Source organism: Seriola dumerili, unplaced genomic scaffold (genome assembly GCF_002260705.1).
Source record: "Seriola dumerili isolate Sdu_G_001 unplaced genomic scaffold, Sdu_1.0 BDQW01000002.1, whole genome shotgun sequence".
NCBI lineage: Eukaryota > Metazoa > Chordata > Actinopteri > Carangiformes > Carangidae > Seriola > Seriola dumerili.
Window position 1 is genome coordinate 2948382 of NW_019174257.1, and position 15121 is coordinate 2963502.

The 15121-nt window shown below is 40.2% G+C and overlaps 1 protein-coding gene across 1 annotated transcript; it reads left to right on the top strand.

Moving 5' to 3' along the window:
• The first annotated feature begins 1082 nt into the window (after positions 1-1082).
• On the top strand, positions 1083-14707 carry LOC111221953 (vitellogenin-like). Its single transcript, XM_022745595.1, has 28 exons — positions 1083-1122; positions 1762-1782; positions 1884-2035; positions 2613-2864; positions 2985-3146; positions 3260-3408; positions 3523-3673; positions 3940-4097; positions 5097-5262; positions 5371-5496; positions 5667-5885; positions 6240-6457; positions 6547-6644; positions 6725-6849; positions 6942-7043; positions 7143-7262; positions 7403-7592; positions 7706-7793; positions 7960-8145; positions 8550-8688; positions 8786-8954; positions 9945-10054; positions 10146-10232; positions 10657-10863; positions 11609-11754; positions 11984-12122; positions 12250-12354; positions 12621-14707. The coding sequence occupies exons 1-27, from the start codon at positions 1083-1085 to the stop codon at positions 12346-12348; spliced, it is 3819 nt and encodes a 1272-aa protein (XP_022601316.1). The 3' UTR covers positions 12349-12354; positions 12621-14707.
• The last annotated feature ends 414 nt before the right edge of the window (positions 14708-15121 follow it).

Here is a 15121-nt window from a genome sequence, read left to right on the forward strand (position 1 = left end):
GCAAACAGCCCCGCTAGACCAACACACAGTGGCATTTGAGTTCTAGAAAAAAAAACTCAGTGACATGAAAAAGTGACGAGAAAGTTAGACTTTAGTGTCAAAATGTGTTACTGAAGCTTTTCTACCCTTTGTTTGTCCTGGTCCTGTCCAAGTTTGCTGCTACAAGTTTAGGACAAAAATGTGACGTTAGAGCCCTCTAGTGGCTGACGCTGACATGAACAGTAAGAAACGTGGATGGTCAGGTGTATTGAAGCCTGAGAATAAAAGAGGTATGATAGCTGAGAGAATCCTTAACTACGATTACACAAGGGACTCCTGTGTTGTGCAATCTGAACATAACCCTAAAAGACAGAAAGAACAGACTCTTGGGCTGATTGCTGCTTGATGTCATCACCCTCGAACTGCACATATAAGCAGAGCTGTTTGTGGAGGCACGTTGTTAAAATTGGCATGAAGAGCAGCGATTCTCCACACTGCTTGACTCTGTTTTATCCAGCAGGAGAGCTTTATGATGCCAGGGGACAGTGTATAAAAATGTAAGACTGGGATTTGCACTAATATTCAAGAAGTGAAAGAATAAAACCAGCCAACATCTTCTCTTCTTTAAGTCCATTTGTCTGGGATTCACTGAGGGAACAGATGTTGATCCCACTGGGCTTATCCCTCCATTCAGCTGTGAAAAACCTGTTTACTTGTTTTCTGAGTGATAGGAAATTAGATTTTAGCTTTGAATTTTTTTAAATACACAAAACAAGCCAAGTTCTGAGTTCTGAGTTTCATGACGTACAGATATAAACACTTTCAGAGATATACCGTAATCTCATTTTTAAGTAAAATCAATAAGTGGTTGTTAGTTGTTAGGGTTAGAGTTAGGTAAATTTTACACAACTCATTTATTTTTTGCGAGAAACTGTTGAGACAGTTATCTGTATTACTTGTGTCACTCTGACAATGTCACAGGTCAACGTGACTCTAGTTCGGACGACATGTGTTTACTTTATATCAGTCAGTCCCCAGTGAAAAGCCATGCTGGTATATAAAGGACAAATGTGATATGTTTGCTTCCACTCCTCAGTTTTACCATGCGGGGGCTTCTCCTCTGCTGTTTTGTGGCCCTGGCAAGTAAGTGTTAATTGTGTCATTCATATTATTTCACTTGTAGGAGCTTCATTATTATTATTTTGCGATTTTAGAGTCAGTTTGAGATTTTTCAAATGATTCATAATCTGGGGGTTGATTTGACTATTTCTACTTTTTACTTATCTCTCTGGGGCTTTACTTTTAATTTATTCCACCATTCAACATGTGAGATACTTTTTAAAATAGATATTTGGAAATGTAATATATTGATCTATTTGCTGTTGATCAATCATGAATAAGCAGCAAAAATAATTTAGGCAAGAACAACAAAAAAATAGGGACTTTTAGAGGTGAGTCAGGTGTCATTAACGGAGAAAGGTGACAGGTTATAAAGGAAATTTTACTTGAGTTATTGACCTGTTTTTATGTGTATATTTATTTTTTTTGTTTTTTTGGGTTGCAATGATGTAATTCGGTTTTTCAAGTTTTTACTGTTTAATTCACTGTTTCATGTTTTGTGTCTGGCTTTTTAATGTGCTTGAAACAAGTGCTATCCCCATTTTAAAGTTTTCCCTGGGATCAGTCGAGCCACAAATAACGCAAATTAAATATAAAATGTGCTCATGGAGACACTACACAAAAGTTCTAATACTGACACTATGTTTGACTTCTGTCTTTCAGCATGCCAAAATGTCCATTACGGTAAGTCTTTGTGTCTTCATCATAAAAGTAAAAATTATCTTTAAAGAAAGAAAAAAAAAAAGACACGTGAGATGACATTTAATTGTGGAAACATGTTCCAGAGCTCGGCCTGAACCCTAAGAAGACCTACGAGTACAAATATGAGGGAGAGGTGAAATTTGGACTCGGCATGCCAAACCTTGCTGAGTCTGGTGTGAGAATGATGTGCAAGGTTAAGATTGCTGGTGTGTCTGCACAAACATTCATCTTGCAGGTAAGCGTGAGAATAGAGGGTAATAAAAAGGGAGCAGAATACAGTATGTTGTTTCAACATGTCACAAATACTCTGATTGTGTAGTACAGTGTAAACAATGACAGGTTGTTGATTTGTTAATTTGATGTCTGATTCATAAACAAAGTAACCGGCAGTGCATCATTTGTAATTTATCATTTATTCATGTGTCATAAATGATTTGGAAGTCGTTTTAATGAACACCTGTTGAAAGGATGAACAGGCGTTTGAAGACAGAGTCATGTAGATTGTGGTATAAATGACTTATACGTTGAAAGTGCTGAAAGTTCAGAAACTGTTTGTTACAAATGTTTGTAGTTCAACAGCTGTGCAGGACTGTGTGTCTGTTTTCTCTGATGCATCTGCTGCTCTTTCTGCAGCACCTTTTTGTCATCTGTCAGTGATCAACAGATGCTGCCATCAAACTCTGAGCTTTAACAATCCATTAAAAGAAAACAGATAAATACTGTTCTCTTACTTTTCGTCTGACATGAATTTGAGCAGAGAATGAGAGATGACACGAGAGATGAAACTTCTTATTTCCATCTCTGCTTCAAAGGTCTCAGATTTAGCCTTGGAGGAGTTCAATGGCTTCCCGGGGAAAAGCGGCTTTAACGCCTCACCAAAGCTCACCCAGCGTATTGCTGCCCAGCTCATCAAACCCTTCATGTTTGACTACACCAGTGGACACATTGGTGACATCCGTGCCTCTGCTGAGATTTCTGACACTGTAGTCAACATTGTGAGAGGGATACTGGGTTTCTTCCAAGTCACTGTCAAGACCACACAGAGGATCTATGAGCTGGAGGAGGTGAGTCACTGACAGACAAACAAAAACTGCTCTATTCTGCACCTTCTTCATTTATTCCACACAGCATCAATAAAACTACAATAAAAAAAAAAGTCTAACAAGGTTTAGATTTGTTTGTAGGTTGGCATCCATGGCAAGTGCCAGAGTAACTATGCTACTGAGGAAAACAAGGAAACACAGGACATGACCATCACCCAGGTTGTGGATGTGACTAACTGCCGGGAGAAAGCAGCCATCTACAGGGGAATGGCTACTGCTGTGCTCGACCAAGTCTCCAAACAGGTCTGTTTGCCTCACTGCAGATGGCTCTGATTCTTCAAATATAAATTAAACGCACCAAAGTCAGATGTATTTTTGTTTTGTTTTTTTCTGTTTTTTTCTGTGCTCCAATCTAGAGAGGGGAATCTGTCATTTCAACAGTGAGATATGTTTACACAGTCAAACCAACAGCAGAGGAAGGTCTCATTACCAGGGCTCATGGCCTGGAGCGACAGCACTTCAGTCCCTTCAATGTGAAGGGCGGCAGTTTCAAGATGCAAGCAACGTAAGACAAAAAAAAACAAAAAAAAAAAAAACAAAAAAACTGCATTTTATGTCTGCTCATCCACAATGCCTGTCTGTTATACAAATCGCCGGCTTAAAATAACTCCTCCTGCAGGAAGGAAATAGTGCTACTCGGTGTGACTGACACTGTGAGAGCTGTCACGTTTGGGCCAGTGGAAAGCAAAGGCAACCTTGTTTACAAGTTTGTCAACACTGCAGCTAATGTCCCCCTTTTGATGCAGAACCTGGAAGACCCAGTACCAAAGGTAATAATGATAAAAATGTGTGTCTTAGGAGTAACATTACATTACATTTTTTAGATGTTAAATATATCAAATAATTTCACTTTTCTAAAATCAGCTGAAAAGTGTTAAGTATCTCTTATAAGTGGCATGAAACTAAAGCAATTGAATAATGTTGTAATGTGTGTAATGGGGAACAAATACCAAAATCATGTATGCTAAAGCGTTCCAGAAATGAAAACACGAGATTAATTTTTTTCAGCAGCTGCAGCCTCTCATTTTCTTTCCAGGCTGTTGAACTGATCAAGCGTCTGGCTGAGGCTAATCGCTATCAGATCGACAGTGCGACGACTGAAGACATTATAAAGCTGTATCAACTCCTGCGAGTGACGCCTTATGAAGGATTGGACTACATGTGGAAACAATTTGCAGGAAATGAAGAACATAGGTTGGTATCATCATCATAGTGTGAATAGGCTTTAACATCGCATTCAGCAAAACATAAGAAGTGGCTTTTTTTTTTTTTTTGATGATTGACCTTTTGAAAAGCAATTCCATTTGCTCTTGTTCTTGAGGTTTCTGAAACAAGAATAAAAGGTGGAATTACGTTTTTTCTGGGCAGCATGTAGGCTAACATGCACAGGATATGGCCTGACAGGAAATGAAGCAACCCCATCAACTTGCTTGCAAACGCGCAGATCTGCACAAATCCTTGTTGAGATTTGGGAGGTGTTTACAGCAGCTCATATGCAAGCCTCTGTGACCTACAGTTACCCGTAACACCCTTCTTACTGTAACATATTAGCATGGTAACATTTTGTTAATTAGCACAAAGTAGAGCTTTGTCTGGTGGAAATGTAATTAGTTTTGGTGTGTGGGTGTGTAATTGTTGCCCCAAACCTGTTGACCTTTCATTATCCCAGTCCATTATCCATCATTATCCCAATATACCCAGGAAATTTTTAATTCTAAAGTTATAAGTGAAATTTTTCGGCCATTGAGAACCTTGTGTTTAAGACTTGAAGTGAAAATCCTTCATCGATAACCTTTGACCAAGCTTTTCATTATAATATCATAAGACGACGAACAAAATGGTCCCAGGCCATCTCTAAAATCTGATAGTGATCCACTTCAACTGATTAGGTAATTGAAGAGTATCCTCCCACTTAGTTCAGGAAGGATTTGGTCTGGTACATTACCACTGATGAATGATTTATCATCAAGTGAGGCACGATGACAGAAAGGTGATGAGTGAAAGACTGCTTTCCCTGCTCATTAAGATTGAAACAGCTTGTATTTCATATTGCACAAGAGCAATTAAAGGAGACATCTGACCTTGTCTCCTACAGCTTTTTTTCCTTTTTTTCTCTTTTACTTAATATGACGGATACTCCCTATTTTAAGTATTGTCTCATTAAGCCATTTTCTCTCACTTTTCAAACATCAGACGTTGGTTTTTGGACATGATTGTTGAGGTTGGCGATGCCAGAATCCTGAAGTTCCTGGAAACGAGGTTTGAGGCTGGAGATGTTTCTGCAACAGAAGCTCTGGAAACCCTTTTATTGGCAATTAACCACCTCAAAGCTATTCCTGAGTTTGTTGAGATGGCTAAAGTGAGTTAAAGTAAAGTTGGAGAAATTGTTTGCATATTGACGAATGATACCATGCACACTTTCCACAAGAGATTCTCTCATCAAACCGTCTCTCTTTCTGTTTTGCAGATGTTCCTGACCATGCCCTTCAGTAAATCAAATATCTATCTGTGGCATACTGTGGTGCTTTCCTATGGTTCTCTGGTCTACAAGCACTGTGCATATTATACACCCTGCCCAGTCACTGCTGTTCAGGTATTCAAAATAAGAAAAAAATCGATTCCCTTTGATAAATTCTGGAGACAGCCATGCCACATTAACACACTTCAAAGTTTTTTAAGTGTGTGGTTTGACTAAGTTAATAGCATCAACATATTTAAAATGTGCTGAATAAAAATGTGCATTTACTTCACATCTGCACTAAGCCACTGCTGGACATGGCTACGGACGCTCTGAAGAATGGCAATGAGGCGGAGATGGTCATCACTCTGAAAGCTCTGGGGAACGCTGGTCATCCCGGCAGCATTAAAACCATCATGCGCTTCCTCCCCGGAGTGGCCGCCAACCCTGTAGATCTGCCGCCTCGTGTGCTGAGTGCTGCTGTGCAGTCTATGAGACTCATAGCTGCCAGAGACCCTCAAAGTGTAAGGACAGCAGATACTGTGCAAGAAGATTAGAAGACTACTTTTTTTTGTTTTTAAACACAGCTTTATGCATGTTCTGTGTTCCATAGTCAAATTCAACTTTCTGAACGGAATAGAAAAGTTTATTTTGTTTTCTTCATTGTGGCAGGTAAAAATGATAATTTTCAACAACATTGTGGAGCTACATAATCTTTTCCTATTTATATCCACATTTACAGCTATGCGCCTTTCAAAGTTCATAGTCTGCACAGCAAATTATAGTGACTGTGTCGGAACAGAAATGACTTCAGCAGTGGGCGGTTGAATGTGTGAGTTTTCTGAACTCCTCAATCATTATAATACTTCTGTTGTCAGGTCCAGGACATCACCATGGCTCTGTTGCTGCAAAAGAACCTTCCCACTGAGATCCGCATGCTGGCCTTCATGATCCTGTTTGACACTAAGCCATCAATGGCTCTGGTGTCCACGGTGACCGCTCATCTACAGCAGGAAAAAGACCTTCATGTTGTTAGTTTTGCATATTCCTACCTCAGGAGCTTTGCCAGATCCAGTACTCCCGACAATCACTTCCTGTGAGTATGACTACAAAAAAACAACTGCGGCATTTCATTGTTTACGCTATGTGATACACAATCCCCTTTTTTTGTGGTGTCTGCAATAGCTCCACTGCCTGCAATGTAGCTGTGAAAATCCTGGCCCCTAAATTTGGTCGTCTCAGCTACCACTACAGCAAAGCAATGCGCATGGACTGGTTTAACGGTACGCTCAAATACAAATGCCTGGATCCTGAGATTTCTCTGAAACAGTTGTATGAGTATTTACTCTTTTCTCCAGTGCAGATGATTTCCTAATTGGCACAGCAGCGGAAGTCTTCATGCTAAGAAGTGCAACAAACATCTTCCCCACTGAAATCATGATGAAAGGAAAGTTTTATTTCATCGGGAGAATTCTGCAGCTACTGGAGGTACAGTACTATTGAGACTTGCATTGAACTTAAACTTATTATATCTTCCAAGTCATGAAGAGTAGTAATTTTCTTTTCTTTGCATGCTACAGTTTGGTATCCGTCCTGAAGGAATTAAGGAGTTGTTTGGTAGCAGCATCCCTGGATTTAATGGAGATCTAGGTTTCAGTGACTTCCAGGCTATTTTCAATGTGGTGAGTATAGGATTAAAACATAAAGGCCAAAAGATATTATCTGTACTACGATGCATCAGTGTATGTGTTCTGGTGACCATTATTCTGCGTCAATTTCAGCTTAAAAACTGGGAAATTCTTCCCAGTGATAAACCAGTCCTTTCCGCCTATTCACGCGCTTCTGGACAAGAGTGGTTCTTTGCTGATATCAACAAAGAGTTCATTCAGAATATCATCAGGGTGAGAGAATAAATGAACAAAGACACTACCAGTGATCCATCTGATCCATGTCAAAACCAGTGGCGTCAATAAAAAGCATTATGCTGTTAAACGATCTACAAAGCCTGTTACATGCCGCTGTCCTGTTATCTCACCTGCAGGCTGTCAGTCCCTCTGCAGGGAAAGAAAGCCCTCTGTGGGCTGTGATTGAGAATTTACAGAAGGGAGTGTCGTGGCATCGGACCAAGCCTTTCTTGATCTTTGAGGTTCGCTACTTCCAAGCCACCACGCTGGGTCTCCCGCTGGAGATCAGCAAATACTATGAAACACTCAATGGAATCACTGTTAACGGTGAGGACAGAAATCCAACAGCATATGATCACCTCACAAATCTAAATAGTATTAAATTTATGATCTGATAAGTGATTGATCTACAGTTCTATCAATGTTATTTTTTTGCATAGCTAAAGCTGCAATAAATCCACCACTGACTGAACATCTTGGACAACTCCTGACTTCTGAAATTTCACTGGAGACCGATGGTTTTGTTGGGTAAAGATATTCACTGTTCCTTTGATTTATAGAAGATAAACTTCCAGCATGTTTAGTAATTACTATGGGAAGGAAATCATTTCATTGTTGCCAGATTGCCTTTGTATACCATTTATCTTCAAACTGTGGAGTTACAACTACTGAAATCGCCTCCTCTTTTTTTTAGTTACACAAAGGATTTTTGGGTTTTCTACGGGATCAACACAGAACTGTTTCAGTGTGGCTCTGAGCTGAAGGCCAAAAACCCTATCGCTATTCCATGGAAGTTTTCTGCCAAGATCAACGTCCGAGAAAAGAAGTTTGAACTTGACTTTCATCCATGCAAAAAAGAGTTTGAAATCCTTTCAGTCAGGTATTTTTTAAGGGTGTGGGGAATAAAAAAAAACTGGTTCACCTAAGAAACATGATTTTTATCCTCTAAAATTCTGAATCGATTCACGGAGTGCAGTGTGGTTCATAATGGAGCTGTCCTCCCATAAAAAATGACCCCATAGGCCATTTGTGAAAGTAGCTTATTTTGACATATAGTTATATTTTAGATTTAATATATAATAATATATAAAGTATACAAGCCAAGTAGGACAAAGTTCTGAATCAAATTGTGACACTCACAATCAGAAGTAAGTCTTCCAAATGGTTACAATATCTAGTACATATGTTACAGTATACACTTCTGCTTTACATTTTATATATGTTATCCACAATACAGCCAATATGCCAAATTTAAGAATTCTTATTTTCCTTTCCAACCAAAAGCTCCAATGTGTATGCAGTCTCCAGGAACATTGAAGAACCAGCTATGGCGAAAATGACCCCAATCATGCCCAACGCTATTGACTCCAATGATGAAGTTGCCCACATGGGCCCCACAGTTGTGAGGCCTGAGTCAGATCAGGTACAGTCAACACCTGTTGGCAAAATACTGTTGCCGTTCAGCTAATGAAGATTTATATTTAAGGATTAATATCGTTCTGTTTCTTCTAATCCAACAGATCATGACACCAAACATCTGGCATCCGAGAGCCAGAATGTGCGCTGAGAGTAACATTTATGGAGCTGGTCTCTGTGTGGAATCTGAGTTGAGGAGAGAGTATTATCATGAGGAATACCCACTGTACTATTTCTTGGGATACACCCACATGGCATTCAAAGTAGTCCCAGGTATGCACAACGAGCCCAATACATTACATCACAGAGTGCTGCTAAACTCATATGACACACACTACTCAGGGAAATGTGTGAGCTGAAATGCCACTCTATTGCCCAATTTGTGAACACTGCTGCTGCAGTCGCTGCATACATTAACCAGTCACCCAGTAGGCTTATTACAGCATTTCATTAGTGAGCTAACACCTGCAGACGAGTCCACTCACGCTATTTCAGGGGGGGTTGGACATGGATACCACTACTGTGGGAATTTAAAAAAAAATCACTTTACAATTTTGACATGATGACAGCAGGATGGAAAAGCATAAGCCTCATTCCTTTAGAAAAGTTATGCTTCTGCTTTAAGTAGGTGTAACCTTTGCACTGCTCTCTCTCTGAGTGAAAGTTTCACCTCTCAACAGACTCAGCTTTACTGATGGCCGTGGTCGGGTGCAGTCAGAAGTGTGCGCTGTTGCACCTGTAACAACACCCAAAAGTGATATCACTGTGTACTAACACACCCTGGGGTACACCTCTATGTCAATGCAGAAAGTTAAAGCACAACTTTGCATAATTACCAGTGCAAAATGACTTCCAGGCAAATCATCCCTCTCTGACTTAGAGCTAAACAAGAGCATCCCTGAGATTCTCTACACCACACAATGATCATATTTTCTGTAAGGCTGATGTATTAGATAGCATTAGATTGTACACGTGTTCGTGTTATGTCAGGCCTAAGAATGAAGGCTCATCTCCCAGTTACTATGGCACCAAATTGGGGAATTTTCCTCCCTATCCCTTTACTCCCTATTCTGAAGCACTTTGTTGACTCTGTATTTTAAAGAGTATGTAGCGTAGAAGCTGCCTCTCCTAAAAAAAATAAGGTTGGGCGCCAGACAGGCAAAAGTTATACAAATAAAGCTATTTATTATTATTATTATTATTATTATTATTATACATTTCTGTCTTCAGCTTTTGCTAACGTTGCCTGTGCACCTTTATTAGCCCAGGCAATCAAAGCTGTTGACAAAATCCACATTGAGGTTAATGCCGGCCCAACCAGACATCCGATGAGCACACGCCAACTGCTTGAGACTCTGCGAAGGCTTTCCAAGGTATTTGGCTAGCCTTGCAATGTTATTATCTCTGCACCTGCTCTGGTGTTTTATCAATTCCAATTCTCCTGTTCCTAAATTGTGTTTACAGGAGGCCATTCAGCGAGTAGGTCTGTCCTCCGACTCAGCCTCAAGCGTCAGACGATCTCATCACAGCCATCATGTCAATGTAATGGAAGTACGCTGAACATTCTCCACAGAGAGAGAACCGAAATTTGTTTCACTGGATAAATAAGGCAGTTTGTACTGAGCAATCTAATCAAGTAAAATAGCTGTGATTCATGATTCATGATCCCACGATTGCTGTGACGGAAGGGAACCATGTTTAGACTGCAGAGATTTTTGTGCATGAAAATACTCCATACAAAGTGTGGCTCATCTGACACATACAGCAAATGTTGCTTGTTCTCTCGGCCCCATTGTCCACCACACTCACTGGTTAGATCACAACCACAATCACAATGATGCACTTTCACTTGGGTATTATTATGAATTCACGAGTCCACACATAATGGATGATAGAGGATCAATACTCACATATTGGACATGATGGACACAAACTCATTACAGTCTAATGGATTGCTTTCTGTCTCACTCCTTAGGTCTTGGACGCGACACCTGAAGCTGTTTTCAACATCAAAGCTTTCGCCATGAGTGGCAACCAGAAGCCTGAGGGTTATGACGCAGCTGTGTACTACACGCCCGAGGCAAATATTCAGAACACCCAACTGATTGTGTCCCAGGTTGGAGAAGATACCAACTGGAAGATGTGTATGGACACCACTGTGAATGCCCATGTTGATGCAAAGGTAGATATAAAACACACAGGAAGTGCAGAGGAGTTGTATATATTTATTATGTATAAAATGTTGAAAATTGAAATAATACCGTTGTTAGTTAACGTTATTGTCAATGCTTGTCCTTCTTGCAAGAACTGTCTGCTGTGTAACCCAAGTATCATATATTCTTTATTCCTACTGTCCAAAAGCTATTACCACATAAAAGAGCTGTACTACTTCACCGGGGGACAAATTCCTTAATTACAATGAAAAAAGCCTTGGTAGTCTCTAGAGTTTGAGAAGTGTAAAAAGTGCTGTCTTTGCACGACCTTGTTAAGTTGACAAGCTGAGAGGAATAAAGTACACTGTTCTTATTCATGGCAAGGAAAGGAAATGTAACCACAGAGGTGGGTAGAGTTCTCTGGCATGGAGTTAGTGTGTTAGTATGTAGATACACAGAGAATACTTGTTTGTACGATAAGTGTATTGTTGTCTTTGGGTGTTTATGGGATTTGTAGATAATAGAAAGATATGAGATGCGGGCCTCGCCTTTAAGGTCATTTAAAGAAATCCATCAATCATTAACATCCAGTTTGAATATGGGCAAATACAGTCCTGTGCCAAAGTCGTCACGTGTGTACTGTGCACAAATGACAAATACTTGTGTAATAGGAAATGTCACACTGGCCACTCATTTGTAGCATCTTCCTTCATTGTGCGAGATGGCGTGATGTCGAGTTCCCCCCTCACGATTGATCTCTTGTGTTTGGTCTAGACACACATCAGATGGGGAGCTGAATGTCAGTCCTATGAAATGTCAATGAGAGCTGCAACTGCACATCTGCCTGGTTCCAAGCCAACACTCAAGGCCAAAGTACACTGGACCAGGATCCCAGAAACCATGGCAGAGATGGGCAGAAGGTGAGCTTCAGTGGATAAAAATGTATTAGCAGTTTGTGTGGAGAAAGTAAATGAATAAAATGGGAGGAAAACAGAGACGCATGGGCTGGAGAAGAGAGCGAAAGATGATTTCCATTCGTATTTTCTAGCAACTGTCTTTGCTTTGTAGAGCAGGGTAGAAACCTTCTCTGTGTTTATTATGATATTTTCTGGCATGTGTTGTTGAAAGAGCTTTTTTACATTTTTCCAGAATTGAAAGCTACATCCCAGGCATGGCGTTCTTTCTCAGCTTCTACCAGCAACATGAGAGAAACGCCAGGCAGGAGGTTTCTGCATCAGTTGTTGCTGCCTCAGCAGACAGCGTGGATGTGAAGATTAAATTCCCAGAGGTGTCGCAGGAAAAATTCGCTACCTACATTTTTATGCAAAACTTCTAAATCCTTACATTGCATGTGACTGATCTTGACTGCTGTTTTTACTCAGATCATTTGTCATTTTCTTCTGTCTTGTCATTAGTATACAGTCTACCGCCAGGCTATTCCAGTTCCACTGCCAGCTGCCAGTTTTCAGGACGACACCAGAAACACAACAATAGATGGATTTGGACGTTCATAAAACCATGTGAGCTGCACAAACCAGTTCAACTGAGCTTAAATGAATGCTCATACTAATTTTCTATCTTTTTTAAAATACTCTGTAATTTTGTGTGCATAAACATGCGTGCGTGTGTGTGTGTGTGTGTGTGTGTGTGTGTGTGTGTGTGTGTGTGTGTGTTTAAGTGTGTGTGTGGATTGTTCTGACAGATTTCTATGCAAAGCAGATGAGCAAAAACAAGCAAAGAGCTGTGCCATTTTTGCTTGCTTTATAAAATATGTTTTGCGTTGCAGGGAGACAACAAAACCCAGATGGGAGCCAGATGCCTCTTTTCACAGTGATAACACTGCATCCAAAATCTCACCACCGTGATGAAAGTGAGGATCATAAAAGATTCATCAGTAATCCCTCAGATGTCGCCAGTTTGGAAGTAACCTGTAAAGGTCCTGATTTATTCATCTGAAAGCATGTTAATATTTGAACACCCTCTTTTGAAGAAATATTGTGTAAATTCATGTTTATGTTCAAAAATATTGTATCTTCATAATACTGGATTTACCAAAAACTATTTCAGCAAGTTTTTTTTTTGTTATGATTCTGTCACAACAAAGACTTGGTTCTTCCAACATTGTGCTAAATCTGTGTGATTAAAATAAAGAGCAATCCTTGGAAATCCTGAGAAACTTGAATCAGAGTTTAAAATTCAGTTTAAAATGAAAAGTGACAACCCAGTCTGCGGCAAACTTTGCTCTGCTGTTGTTAAAAAAAAGAAAGCTATTTAAATCAGATTTTCCTTGCAATATGTAAGATACAGAGTGGAAACGGAACCAAACACAATCCAAATGGCTGGCATGTTTGCCATTTCTACAGGCCAATTTGGCTAATAAACAAGTCTTTGTTAACAGGTCCTGTTCTTTTCTAAATGTCCTATTTGATTGTGAAAATACTGAATGTTGCGGGGGAGTTTTGGATTCAGTAAAGTGGATCATTGTAAACTGGAGGCTTTCTACTGAAAGAGGTGAATGTTTACAAGGTCTGTATGACCCACTCTGTTTGTTTGGTCATCTGATGCAACAGGACTGTTTGCAGATATCAGTACACAATGTCACCATGCATGCCCCTAAAGTTCAGTGCCGCTGCCACACAAAGCACTCAGGGCCCTTTGTTTAAAAAAACCCCAAAAAGGCCAGTGTTTGTTGGATGGCTGGACCACAACATCTAATATACACATATTTTATCTACCTTTTAGAAGGATCTCAAAATAAAGGTTGTACTCTATGAATGGATGTAAAAATATCTGATGAACATTAATTGGTGTTCCCGAACTGGGCTCGGCCCAAATCGCAGCTTTGAGTCGTAACAAATGGGATATGTCACTAGCCAAAGATAATGATTGCATCCTAATCAAATACTGGTTGTCCTAACTACCCCTGGCTCTGCTTCTCCTGCCTACACTGATTTAGCCAGATGGTGTAGGATTGCAGAGAAAAGACACTGCCATCAAAGGCTGAACGGGATGAGTACAATTATAATGGCACCATTATGTTCCATTTACATCTCTAATATCCTGCGGGCTTTCAGAAGCCGGCGGACAGGCTGATTGCAAAGCTGTTGTGTCTACGTCGAGATCCACATCAACTCCTGCTGTCTAGAAGATCAGGACACACTGACCTTGTGCCGACATGACTTCACCAGGTGAAATCGGCATTAGTGAATGATTGATCAGGTAATTTGGAGGAGGAGGAGGGATAGGCCATCCCCTCCTTTTTATTGCTGCTCACTCTGCGATTGTGACGTGCCTCATTAGGCAGACTATACCGGCCCCGGCTAAAAGCCATCTGAGAGTAGCTGATAATAAAACCATGGTTACAGACGTTTCGGTCCAACTGTAGCTATTGTTGCATGTTTTGGGGCATAGCACTGGTCATCAGTAGAGGAAGACACAACCAATACAGCGTGTACAGTTTTATTATAAAACACAGGGACACACGTTGGTAGAAAATAACTGGGAGGGAGTGTTTGACCAGACAGGCCTACATTAACACCATTTGTGATGAATGTATTTAATTACAGAAATGTTACTGAGGTCTATGGTGTTTTTAAAGATGAAACAATTCGCTGCAAAAGATTTTTGGCATAATCCTGTGGTATGCATGTGAGTCTGTGTGTGTGTGTGTGTGTGTGTGTTAGAGTGTGAGCACTAGAGGACAGTATTTACCAGACATTAAAATATTCCTGGCTCAGTGCTGAAAGCCTGGCACCAGTGTTTGTTCAGTTCACAGAGAGGGCTATGCAGTGGATGTTGACATTCTGAGGATAAATAAACATATGCTTTGGCACGGTCAAATTGCTCCCCCAACTCTGTGGCATGCAAAAAAAAGAGGACACATTTTATTTTAATACAAATAAATAAATAAAACACTCAGTGACTGCTAATAGCCTTTGCACACTTATTGAGGCAGCAACAAACTGTACAAATCACAGTACAAAATCACAAGGACCAAAAATGCTCATTTAGTGACACACTGAATTATGTTTTATTCCAAAAAACACAAATATTAGCAGTAGACTCAGCCACAAACTGGACTGCTTTTTCACCAACATTCATGATCTGACATACACTACCTCCCCTCCTTAATTTAAGACACAAAGACAGCTTATACACAGGGAGAAATGTGAGTGGGCGAGACCCTGGTTATATCACTGACATTATCAAGTGGACACACCTCATCACGGACACTTCACGACACCTCCGGAGGGCTCAAAATCTGACATGACGCCCGCTGTGAGACCT